The sequence below is a fragment of the Otolemur garnettii genome, unplaced genomic scaffold (assembly GCF_000181295.1).
Source record: "Otolemur garnettii isolate 467f Iridium unplaced genomic scaffold, OtoGar3 scaffold00219, whole genome shotgun sequence".
Taxonomy (NCBI): domain Eukaryota; kingdom Metazoa; phylum Chordata; class Mammalia; order Primates; family Galagidae; genus Otolemur; species Otolemur garnettii.
Genome location: NW_003852614.1, coordinates 51,477 through 62,248, shown reverse-complemented (window position 1 = coordinate 62,248; position 10,772 = coordinate 51,477). Strand labels below are relative to the sequence as shown.

At 51.3% G+C, this 10,772-nt stretch overlaps 1 protein-coding gene across 1 annotated transcript; it reads right to left on the bottom strand.

Annotated features, from left to right (window-relative positions):
• Positions 1 to 7,070: 7,070 nt before the first annotated feature.
• LOC105888195 (uncharacterized protein CXorf49 homolog) lies at positions 7,071 to 10,764 on the bottom strand (the record flags this gene model as incomplete). The annotated part of the gene is made up of 5 exons (XM_023508049.1): positions 7,071 to 7,228; positions 7,783 to 8,044; positions 8,311 to 8,390; positions 8,915 to 9,071; positions 9,640 to 10,764. Coding segments are annotated over 5 exons (1,782 nt in total), but the record flags the coding sequence as incomplete, so codon positions are not given.
• Positions 10,765 to 10,772: the final 8 nt, after the last annotated feature.

Genomic DNA, 10,772 nt, shown 5'->3' with positions numbered 1-10,772 from the left:
AAAAATGTGTATTCAGTTTTGTTGGGATGAAATGTTCTGTAGATGTCTAATAAGTCCAGAAGTTGAATAGTTAAATTTAAATCTAAGATTTCTTTGCTAAGCTTCTTATTGGAGGATCTATCCAACACTGCCAAAGGAGTATTAAAATCTCCAACTATCGTGGAGCTGGGCGAGATCAAGTCGCTCATGCCAGTTAGAGTCTCTTTTATAAATTGAGGTGCATTATGGTGGGGTGCACAGATATTGATAATTGAGATCTCATCATATTGAATATTGCCCTTAACAAATATAAAGTGGCCATCTTTATCTTTGGTGACTTTTGTTGGTTTAAAACCTATTGTATCTGCGAATAAAATTGCAACACCTGCTTTTTTCTGCTTTCCATTAGCCTGGAATGTAGATGACCATCCCTTCACCCTGAGGCTATATTTGTCTTTTAAGGTAAGATAAGATTCTTGTATACAACAGATGTCTGGTCTGAGTTTCTGTATCCAATCAGCCAATCTGTGCCATTCACATTGATTGAAATTATTGATAAGCCTGATAAAATTTTAGGTATCGTGTTGTTCAAAAGTCCAGTGGATGTTTTTAATCCTTTTGCCACTGTAGAAGTTGGAGTTTGATCAATTGTTTCTGAGTTAGTTTACTTTTGTGGTGGAGGATTGCACTGGTCATTATGGAGAATAGGTCTGAGAATATTCTGGAGAGCTGGTTTGGTAATGGCAAATTTCTTCAATGCATGGATGTCATTAAAGTATTTAATTTCTCCATCATAAATGAAACTCAGTTTAGCTGGATACTGGATCCTGGGCTGAAAGTTATTTTGTTTTAGGATATTAAATGTCGATGACCACCCTCTTCTTGCCTGAAAGGTTTTGGCAGAGAGATCTGCAGTTATTCTAATATTCTTTCCCTTGTAGGTTATGGTTTTCTTACGTCTCACTGCTTTCAAGATTTTCTCTTTTATATTCACTTTAGTGAAGTTAATTATGATGTGTCTGGGGGATGTCTTATTCGGGTTGAGTCATGCTGGAGTTCTGAAGCTGTCTGCAATCTGGATTTCAGGATCTCTTGACGTAACTGGAAAGTTCTCTTTCATAATTTCATACAGAAGAGCCTCTGTGTTTTGCGAAGCAACTTCATCGACTTCAGGGATTCCTATAAGGCAAATATTAGTTTTCTTTGAATTTTTCCAGAGCTCTCTGATAGAATGATCCATTTTTGCTTTCCATTTCTGATTCTCTTTGGACGTTTGGACATATTCAGAAGCTTTGTCTTCTACATCTGAGATCCTTTCTTCTGCCTCTTGCACTCTGTTACCAAGACATGCTACCATATTTTTCACATTTTTGAGGTCTGCAATCTCTTGCCTTAATGTTTCAAATTCTTTGGTGGTTTTGTCTTTGAATTCGTTGAATTCTTGTGTAAACTTTTGGAATGCTCCTTGAATTTCTAGTTCTATCTTTGCCTCCATTCTATTAATCTTATTTGCAGTCCAAATTCTGAATTCAATTTCTGACATTTCAGCTATCGGTTTATATAGGGGATCTTCAATTTTGTCTGCCACATCCTTTCTTGGGGGGGGTAGACCTACTCTGATTATTCATATTACCAGAGCTTTTTGGCTGATTCTGCCCCATGATTATTTTACCCCATTTGGCTTTTCCCCTTGAAGTTTGTCAAGGACCTGTATGGTGTTACAGCCTGAAAGACTGGGGACCTGCTTGGTGTGGTGGGGCTAAGTGGCTCTGTCTTATTTTCAGCTGGTCTCTGTCCTACCCTAGTGATTCAGTTTCTCTTGGTTGAAGTCTCTGCTGTGGAGAAATACCAGCAATAATGTCGCCCTGCTCCCCACAAACAACAGCTGGGCAAGGAAAATCAAACTTTCCCTCAACCATACACTCAGGGTGCCCCTTTGAATAGTCCCTGGGTGGTCTGCCAGGTTTAAGGGGTCCAAATCAGTTGTCCCAATCAGCACCAGTTTCAAGTGGAAGAGCTCAAATGTCTCCGTCACCTAAATAAGAGTCTGCTCACAGCTCAGATATAACTTGCTCCAGTGCTCCGTGAGGGCAAAGGGACCCACCCAGCAAATGGGTTAGTCTGGGAAGGTTAATACCTCCTTCCCCACCTTGCATCCAGTCACTCGTAATCCCCCAGGTCTGTGACCCTATTCACTCCAGTAGGCCACTGTTCCCGGGGTTTATGACTGCCAAAATCAGCCAGAAATCTGAGTTCAGCAGGGGGGCCTTGTGTGTTTGAATTAGGCTTCTGTCAGGCTAGATTCCTCTGTAAGTCAGAGGCTGCATTCAGCTCTGGGCAGCAGACAAATAGCAGTTTACACTCAGGTGTCAATTCCAGCCTCTGCCTGTCCTCTGCCTTTGTCTCAGCTGTATTACCCTGAGGGTGGTGCTAATGGTCTCTTTACTTATGAAAGTTACCAAGTCCATTCCGCATTCAGCTTTTGCCTGTTGTCCGGAACCTCTGGTTGCCCAGAGAGACAGGGCTTGGCTATCTGGAATGGTGCCAGTTCACAGCTCAGGATGCCACTGTTGCTGTATGGCTTCCTCCGAGCCAACTTTCTTCTCCTCATGCTTGTGCTACAGTCAGCACAGAGCAGCACCAGCCCTTTCCCCCTCCACTTCTCTCAAGGAGATGCCCAGGAATCTGGACTCCATAAGTAACAAACCCAGACCTCAGTGTGGGTGGGTGGGGAATCCTCAGAGTTCAATGTTGCAGGTGGGGAATATATACAGTTTTATATAGTTTTACAGTTTTATGCCTGGCAGGAGGGTGCCATGGCATGCCTGCAGGGGTAGGAGGTCCAGGTTTTAGGGGGTCTTTCCCATGGGATAGAGTGGGAGGAAGTTTGAACTCTGCTTGCTTGTTTGCATGGAGTAAACCGCGAGCCCTTGTTGTGGGGGAGGGGACTCCTGTCCACTTGGTGGTGGATTTTGTACCTTTTGATTGTATTTTTGGGGTCACAGCTCACCTCAGGAAGGTTGAAGTGCATTCTTCAATCTTCTCTCTTGGCTCCACTCTAAACCATCAGCTCCCTTGCTAAACTTCTGTCCTTTAAGCCTCCTTCTGGATGGGAGCTTCTGTAAAAAGCTGACTACAGTCCACCCTCTTGGCTCTGCCCCCTAATTTAATTCTTATATCTTGGTAAGAGTTATTGATTAAACACCAATTGTTAATACTGTAAGAGAAAGTGATCGATTCTTGGAAAAGGCAAGACAGCAGTTACCTCTGGAGAGATTGGAGGGGGAGAAGTAATTAGGGTAGGGCTCACAGGCGGCTTCCACACTGCCAATGTTTTGCTTCTTATTCTGTGTGGTAGTGACAGGGAATTCAACACTGCACAGCCACATGGCTCTGTTTACTCTGGAGTCAAGTGAATAGTGTGCTCTAGAATCATGCAAGCGTAGTTCACATGGCCACCATGGCAGCCACAATGTACATTGGATGTTTGCTTTGTCATTAGAGGAAACAGATAATGAGAAAATGTGGATGGGGAAAGGAGGAGTTCTTGGCATGGAGAATCAGGACAAATTCACATGAAGTTGTCAAAGTTCACCCGGGAGTTCGTGACAGTAAAGACTGAAATCCATGGTGATTACTCACCACGACAACTCTCATACTTCAGCTGTCATCTCATATCCCCACTTGCTGTGTGCTGGGCCTCCACCACAGCCAAGTATGTCACCCTTGCTGCCTCTTGCTTTCTGGCTTGCCCAGTCACCCATAGCTGAAGTCAGAAGAGGAGATGATCTTTTTTAGAAATGAGCATTTGGGAGCTCTGGCACCTGGTATAGGTGAGATTTTGCTCAGGACTCCTCCATTACAGCTGAGTCATACACAGGCAGGGATGTAGCTCAGCAAGACTCCAGAGCTCCCTCTGAGCTGAGGAGCAGCACAGGGTGGGGGGAGGGGGGTCCAGAGCTCTCCAGGCCAGCCTCTATATCCCTGTTTTGGGGAGAAGAAGCTTGAGGGAACAGCAAAAGGGGGCATTGTGGGGGCAGTGCCTGTGGCTCAGTGGGTAGGGCACCACTATACCGAGGGTGGTGGGTTTGAACCCAGCCCCAGCCATCTAAAACAGCAGTGGCAACTGCAACAACAACAACAAAAATCACCGGGCATTGTGGCAGGTGCCCGTAGTCCCAGGTACTTGGGAAGTTGAGGCAAGAGAATTGCTTAAGCCCAAGAGTTGGAGGTTGCTGTGAGCTGTGATGCCATGGCACCCTACCGAGGGTGACAGAGTGAGACTGTCTCAAAAACAAAAAAAAAGTTGAGGGGCGTTGAATGTGGGGAGAGGTTCCACTGCCTCCTGCGCTCTGGGGACTAGATGGACTGCTCTAATGTGAGACTCACATTCTGTAACTGACTTCCCCTAGAAATGGAAGCCTCAGCCCACCACAGTCTATTGGGTCCACCTTAAAGTAACACTATTGTGCAGTAGTTGGTCTGAATAGAGAACATAGATCCTGTGCTCAGCGGTGGGAGTTGGCACTGGCAAAACTAGTCCCCAAGAGTTGTGTTCATGCCCTTTACACCTGCTTCTACATGCTCCTCTCCTTCCTCACCCTGCCAACCACAGCCCCATGCCTCTGGGCCAGTGCCCGGTGCCAGAATTCTGCTCCCATCAGAATGGGGCTTAGATATCTCTGTTGTCAGAATCCCAAGTTGGAAAGTCTCTGCCAAACATTATCATTAAGACACCAGCCTGCTGTGTTATCCCACTAGGAAATGACCACGTGGATCAGGGTCAAAGCCTTAGCCTGGGGAATCAAGTCCCACCCCCCAAGTGAGGGGTTTGAAGTGCTTGGTTTAAGTCCCAGCTCACGTTCCTTTCTGGCTCTGAGTTCTGTAACTGTCCCTCCTTATGTGTGATGATACGTCTTCCTGAGCTCAGACCACATAGTCCGGAAAGGAGACAGAGTGATAATGCAGGGGGAAGGTCACACCAAGCCTGACCAATTTTCCAAGCATAGTCATAGTCCCGCTTTTCCACTTTGCATCCTCCCTGTGACCTTTCTACCTGTCGTCGTGGCAGTCTCCCACAGGAGCTCTTTCCTTCAAAGATGAGGCATGTCCACTTACTGTGAAGTAGCCAGCCTTCACACTATCATTCCACTGACACACACAGGATTTTTGAGACATCATATTCATCCCACAAAGGATGAAGACCCTGGTCCAGCGACCTAAGCACTCTGAGAGCCCTGGCACCCATCGTTGGGCTTGGCAACTTCAACTTCATCCCACTCTATACCTTCCTGACTTGTAAAACACCTCTTGTAAAAGGTAGATCCCACCCTTGCTTTTGCTCTTTTGATACCTTATGGATCTTTAACCTCTGCCTCCACTCCCTGAATAAGCTCTTTTTCCCTCCAGGGAGATTATCCCCCATTGGATTCACAAGCACATACAGATGGACGAACACCTTCCCTCACAAACTAACCCCGAAGGACGTCTGCACTTGTCTCCTCTTTATCTGTTAAATACCTAGTCTCTGGGAAATGGAGGCTGGCAGAACCTGTACTCACCTCACTCTCACATGACTCTGTCCCTCTGAGTGTCAGGCCCGCCCAGCCTGGGATGCTAGCTGAAGGAAGAAGGCCATCCCAATTGTCAGTGAGGGTGAAATCAGAACAGGGAGCTCAGACAACAGCTCCTGAGAGCTCAGTAGGCATCCCGGAAGATGGAGGTGGGACACAGAAAGATCATATTCAGGAAAATCTTTGGCATGGGGGTGGCCCATCTGGTACCCAACTGGGCCCATCCCAGGACATTTAGACCTAGGGTCCACACTTGCCCTGGAAACTAACTGCCCTTTTTCAAGTCAAGGCCATGAAGCCAATCAGACAGAGAAGGGGCAGTGGGCTGGCTGGCTGCAACATGAGGGCTGTGGAGGCTCTGATCCCTTGGCCATGGGCCATGGGGTATAGCAGCTGGCCAGTGGTTTTCCTGAGCTTGGCCTGAGGCACTAGAATGGACTCATTTGCTCCACCTCCCACCCAGAGACTAACCTGCTCTCTTCTCGTGTGTTTCCTGCACCTCGCCTTGTGCTCTGCCACCTCCTGGGATGTAGTTTCTGTGTCTAGGCCTCCATTGAAACTAAGGGGGGAGAACTGATGGGATTGGGTAACTGAGGTTCAGAGGTGAGGGCTAAACAGGAACCGAGGATGATGCGCCAGTTTCTGGCCAAGTTGTCCCTCTACATCAGTGGTTCTCAACCTTCCTAATGCCACAACCCTTAAATACAGTTCCTCATGTTGTGGTGACCCCCAACCATAAAATTATTTTTGTTGCTACTTCATAACTGTAACATTGCCTCTGTTATGAATCATAATGTAAATATCCGATATGCAGGATGTATTCAGGCAACTCCTGTGAAAGGGTCGTTCGACCCCCCCCCCAAAGGGGTCTCAACCCATAGGTTGAGAACTGCTGCTCTACATGGTGGCATCAGAGGGAGAGAATGCTTCCAGAAAGAGGACTGGGCCCTGGAGGGAGAGTATGAGCTGAACTGTGCTCTTTAACACCCGTTGAAATAATAAGCCTGTGGAAAAGGCCATGGACATGAAGCCATGGACGAGATCAAGGATGCTCATGACAGAAAAGAAGGGTGAGAGGGGAGAACCAGGACAGTGAATGAACCAAATGAGGAAGGGAAAGAGGGGTTGGACCTCTAGAAGGGGGTCAATTAGTTCCTGCTGAAGGGGAGGGGGGAATAGCGGTGAAAAGTGGGAACCATAAGACCCGCAAATAGGACTTTAGGAGGGACCATGAACAGGGCCCGCAGGGGAAAGGGAAGAAATTTTAACGTGGCTGGGTGGGGCTCTCACAGAGCCTAGACCCAGGGCACACGGTGAGGCTGAGTGTGGGGCTGCCACCGCCCGCAGCCTGGCCCAGGGAGATGCCCCGCAGGGAGAGGGCCAACCACAGCATGCCAGGGTTACAAGGGCTCTTAAAATGCTCCCGGAATGGAGCAGTTCCCCACCCCTCCCCTTCCTCACAACAACCCCTCCCCGTAGAAGCAGGGCAGACCACAGAGCAGAATATGAGAACTACTTTTAATTTGAAACCACTGTAAACTGAGGTGGGGGCAGGGCAAAAGCAGCACAAGAGAGGAAGCCCTGGCAGAAGAAGAAACGGGGGGAACCAGTATGGTCGCAGCTCCTGGGCTCCAAAGCTGCCAGCTGTTTGTCTCGTACATGATGCTGGGTCCAACCTGTCAAACAGAGCAGAGTCAGGCAGGGTCTGAGGGTCACAAGCCAGGGCCAGCCCACAGCCCTCCTGAGCAGCCAGCTTTGCGGGAAGGGGTCGCGGAAGGGGTGTGGTATGTGTAACACTCACTTCAAAGGGCCTGGAGCCTGTCAAGGAGGGACTGCATGGCCACTGGAATAGAGAGGCACAACCGGGCACTCCAGATGTAGGGAGACAGGAACCCATCCCCCTTCCCCCATGGGGAACCGCCTGTCCCTGCAACCTGAAACCTCAGCAGCCCCTGTCCAGGCAGCCCTGGGACTGACTCACCCACCCACCACCTGAATTAAACGTGGGACCTTCTTCTAAACGGGAACAAAATGTACCAGTGTTTCTCAGTCCTGGGGCATGCCAGGACTGTTCAGAATGTGTTAAAAAAGACAAATAAGCACGTAAACAACAACAAAACCCATAGGCGCCATCCCAAGCAGGGAAAAGGGAAACGAAACGAGGTAGCTCTAAAGGTGCTAAGAGAAGGAGATCTATGGGATTCGTTGACAAAGTGGACCTGGGGTTCACCCGATACACTGCTATCCGTGCACACCCCCAGCTCTAGGAAATGCACAGCAGGCTCCAGGGCCAGGCCTGCTCGGTCCTCCTCCCAATGGAAACGTCGGTCCCAGTGATGCTGCCTGCACCTGTAGCCCAGTATTTCCCCGTGTCCCCAGCACCGGAAGTAAGACACTGTGGTCTTGGTCTGTCCCTTCCCCCGCCCCAGCCAGGGGTTCATCATACCTAGTTGCTCCTTAAGGTCGTCTATTTCCCTCTGTAGCAGCAGACACTAACCCAGTGGACACAGGAAGAAGAGACATTATTAGTATACTCTGGCCTCCTAACTCCTCGTCCTCCACCTGCCAGCCCTTGCATGTCCCCACTGCCCGCAGCCCAGTGGCTAGACTGGCAAGGAATCCTCAAAGGAAAGGAGGCGTCTCCTCTCTCTCCATGGTGTGGGGAAAGGGGCAGGGGACACAGAAGCCAGTTTAACTTGGATATGTTTCCCACCACCTAGTTAGGACCTGGGTTTCTAGGAGCCAGACAAGGCATTACCTGAGGACAGCCCTGTGCTCCTGGTGGCTGTTGCTGCTGCCTTTCCAGTCTTCGGGTCTGGACAGGTGGTCCCTGATCACCTGAAAGATCACAAAATCCAGCTTCCAAGTCTCACAGTGTGGTGGGAAAGGGCCTAGCTGGGTCTAAAGTGAGGCAGCAGCACCCTCTGCTGGCAAGAAGAGAGTGCTCTTCTGCTCTGCCCAGCAGCGCCAACCTTCTCTCTGGGCCTGCCTTCCCTGCTCCCCTGCGGCAGCCCCTCTGCGCCTGTGGCCCCCTAGGATTGTGGCTCTGGGTCTCACACTAGCAGAGCTGCAGCCACAGCCAGCCCCTGGGAGGAGCAATGTGGTTGAACAGGACTTAACAGAAAAGGCTCTGTTCTGTCGAGAGTCTACTTCTGGAGTCAAGAGTTTGGGGTGCTGCTACAAATCACCCCCAGCCCACAAACACCACTCCAGCCCTGCCTACACCCCGTTTCCTGGGGGACAGCTGCTTGGGTAGGCAGGGAAGCCTGGGAGGAAGGCTGACCCCCCCGGGAGGTGACACAGTCAGAGGTTTCCCTTCTCGACCCCTCTCCCCTCCATGCTAGCAAACCCACAAGACTCACCGGACGATGAAGGGCCTCTGGGCATGATGCCTCCCTGGCTCAAGGCCGAGGCCCGTGAGTTTCCTGGAACTTGGAGGTCTCCGGTGTTGGGTTTGCCACTTTTGAGTTCTCCACGATACACCCACAGGCAAGGTGGCCCTGGCCTGTGTGTTGGAGGCTGAAGCAAAATTTTCTCAGAGTTGGGCAAGGGCGTGTGAGTGTGAGCATGTATGTGCAGGGGCTGGGGTGAGGTGGGGAATAAGGAGGGGAATACAGAGGCTGCAATCTTATTAGCCCTTTCTCCCTCAGTCAGCCCCAGGCCAGGAGGCAGCGCGGAGCCAGGAAAAACAATGGGGACGCTCAGACAGTCCAGGCCCACTGCCAGGCAGGCTTGGGGAACAGCTAGGAAGGAGGAGCCAGGAGGCTGATGAGTCTGGACAACCCAAGCTTTGCAGCCCAAACTTTAAGGAACCCTCCAATCCAAACCAACTTCCAGCCCTGCCTTCCATCCCAGCCCCTCTCTGGGGAGGAGGCGGGAAGTGTGCAAAGTGTCGAGAACAGAGCCTGCCCCATACCAAGTGCTCCCTTAATGTGTGCCTCTACTAAGATGATCCTGATTGGGCCTCCTAATGACCGTGGACTCCCACGGACAACCCCTGAGCAGAGTAACGATGGACACGAGTAATGATGTGCGTGCCCGGGGCAGGGGAAGTGTGAGGAGACAGGGGGGAAGATGGCCTACTCACTTGGGCCCTTGGGACTGGATCTCTCTTTGGCTCATTATCTTCCCTGACCACAGGCTGGTACTCCTTTGCCTTCCTCACCGCAGATTTCTTCCCAGCGCCGCTGTGCTTGGACTGGGGGGGTCCAGATGACCGCAAGGAATACTCCTTGGACCTCCCAAGCAGCGGTACACCAGAGATCGGGGGGAAGGTGGCCGGTTCCAGGGGAACAACCGAGAGCCTCTGCCCCCAGGAAGGAAAGACTCTCCCCACGGCGAATTTTGAGGCACTCCCTGGGGACTTCTTCTCCTGGGCCACCTTCTTCCTAGGAGTGGCCCGGGGCAGGTTGCTCCCAACAGCAGCAGCAGCAGCAGCAGCGGGTCCTGGGCAGCTAGGCCTGCTCTCTCCCTTCCTCCAGAGCACGCTTGGCATTTTCTTAGAGGAAGAGCTGTCCAGCTCTCCAAAGGCCTGTCTTTCCATGGCTGAGGTGAGTCCTCGGGTAGCAGAGGTCAGGAAAGAGCCTGGCACCTGAAGGAAATTCTCCCTGACAAGGAAATTCGAGTGTCTGGGTGTGTCTCCAGATTCCTCGGGGCTGTCCAGCTCGCCTCGGCCGCCTTCTTTGGGGTAGATGCTCACCCTCATCATCTGTACCTCACTGCACTCATCTGAGGACTCGGGGTCAGAAGGCAGCCCGACTACACCTTCCACGGAGTGCTGCGGGAGGTCCACGCTGATGCTCAACCTACTCTTAGCGCTTCTCACCGGGTTCCCCCAGGCCCGGCCTCTCGGGGCCACGCTGGGGCGAGGAGGGGTGGCAGAAGCCTGCCGAGAGGCCACGCAGCTAGCGGCAAGGGCGCCTCTGCCGCCGGGACCTGCCTCTAGGTCCGCCCAGATGGTGGACACTTCAGGGTCGCGGCTCTCTGGGGACGCGAGTCTGCGGACGCCCCGGACATCCCAGTCGCTCAGTGGCGGCTCGACCATCACAGACTCGTAGTCCAGATCCTTCTTATCGCTTGGGATATCAGACCGGCCTTCCCGGCCCCCAAACACTAGCCCTCCCGCCTCTGCCACTTCCTGCTCCTCCTGGAAGCCCTCTGGGTCTGCCAGCGCGCCCTCGCCCTCACCCTGGTCTCTCCATGGCGCCCCCAAATCGAGGC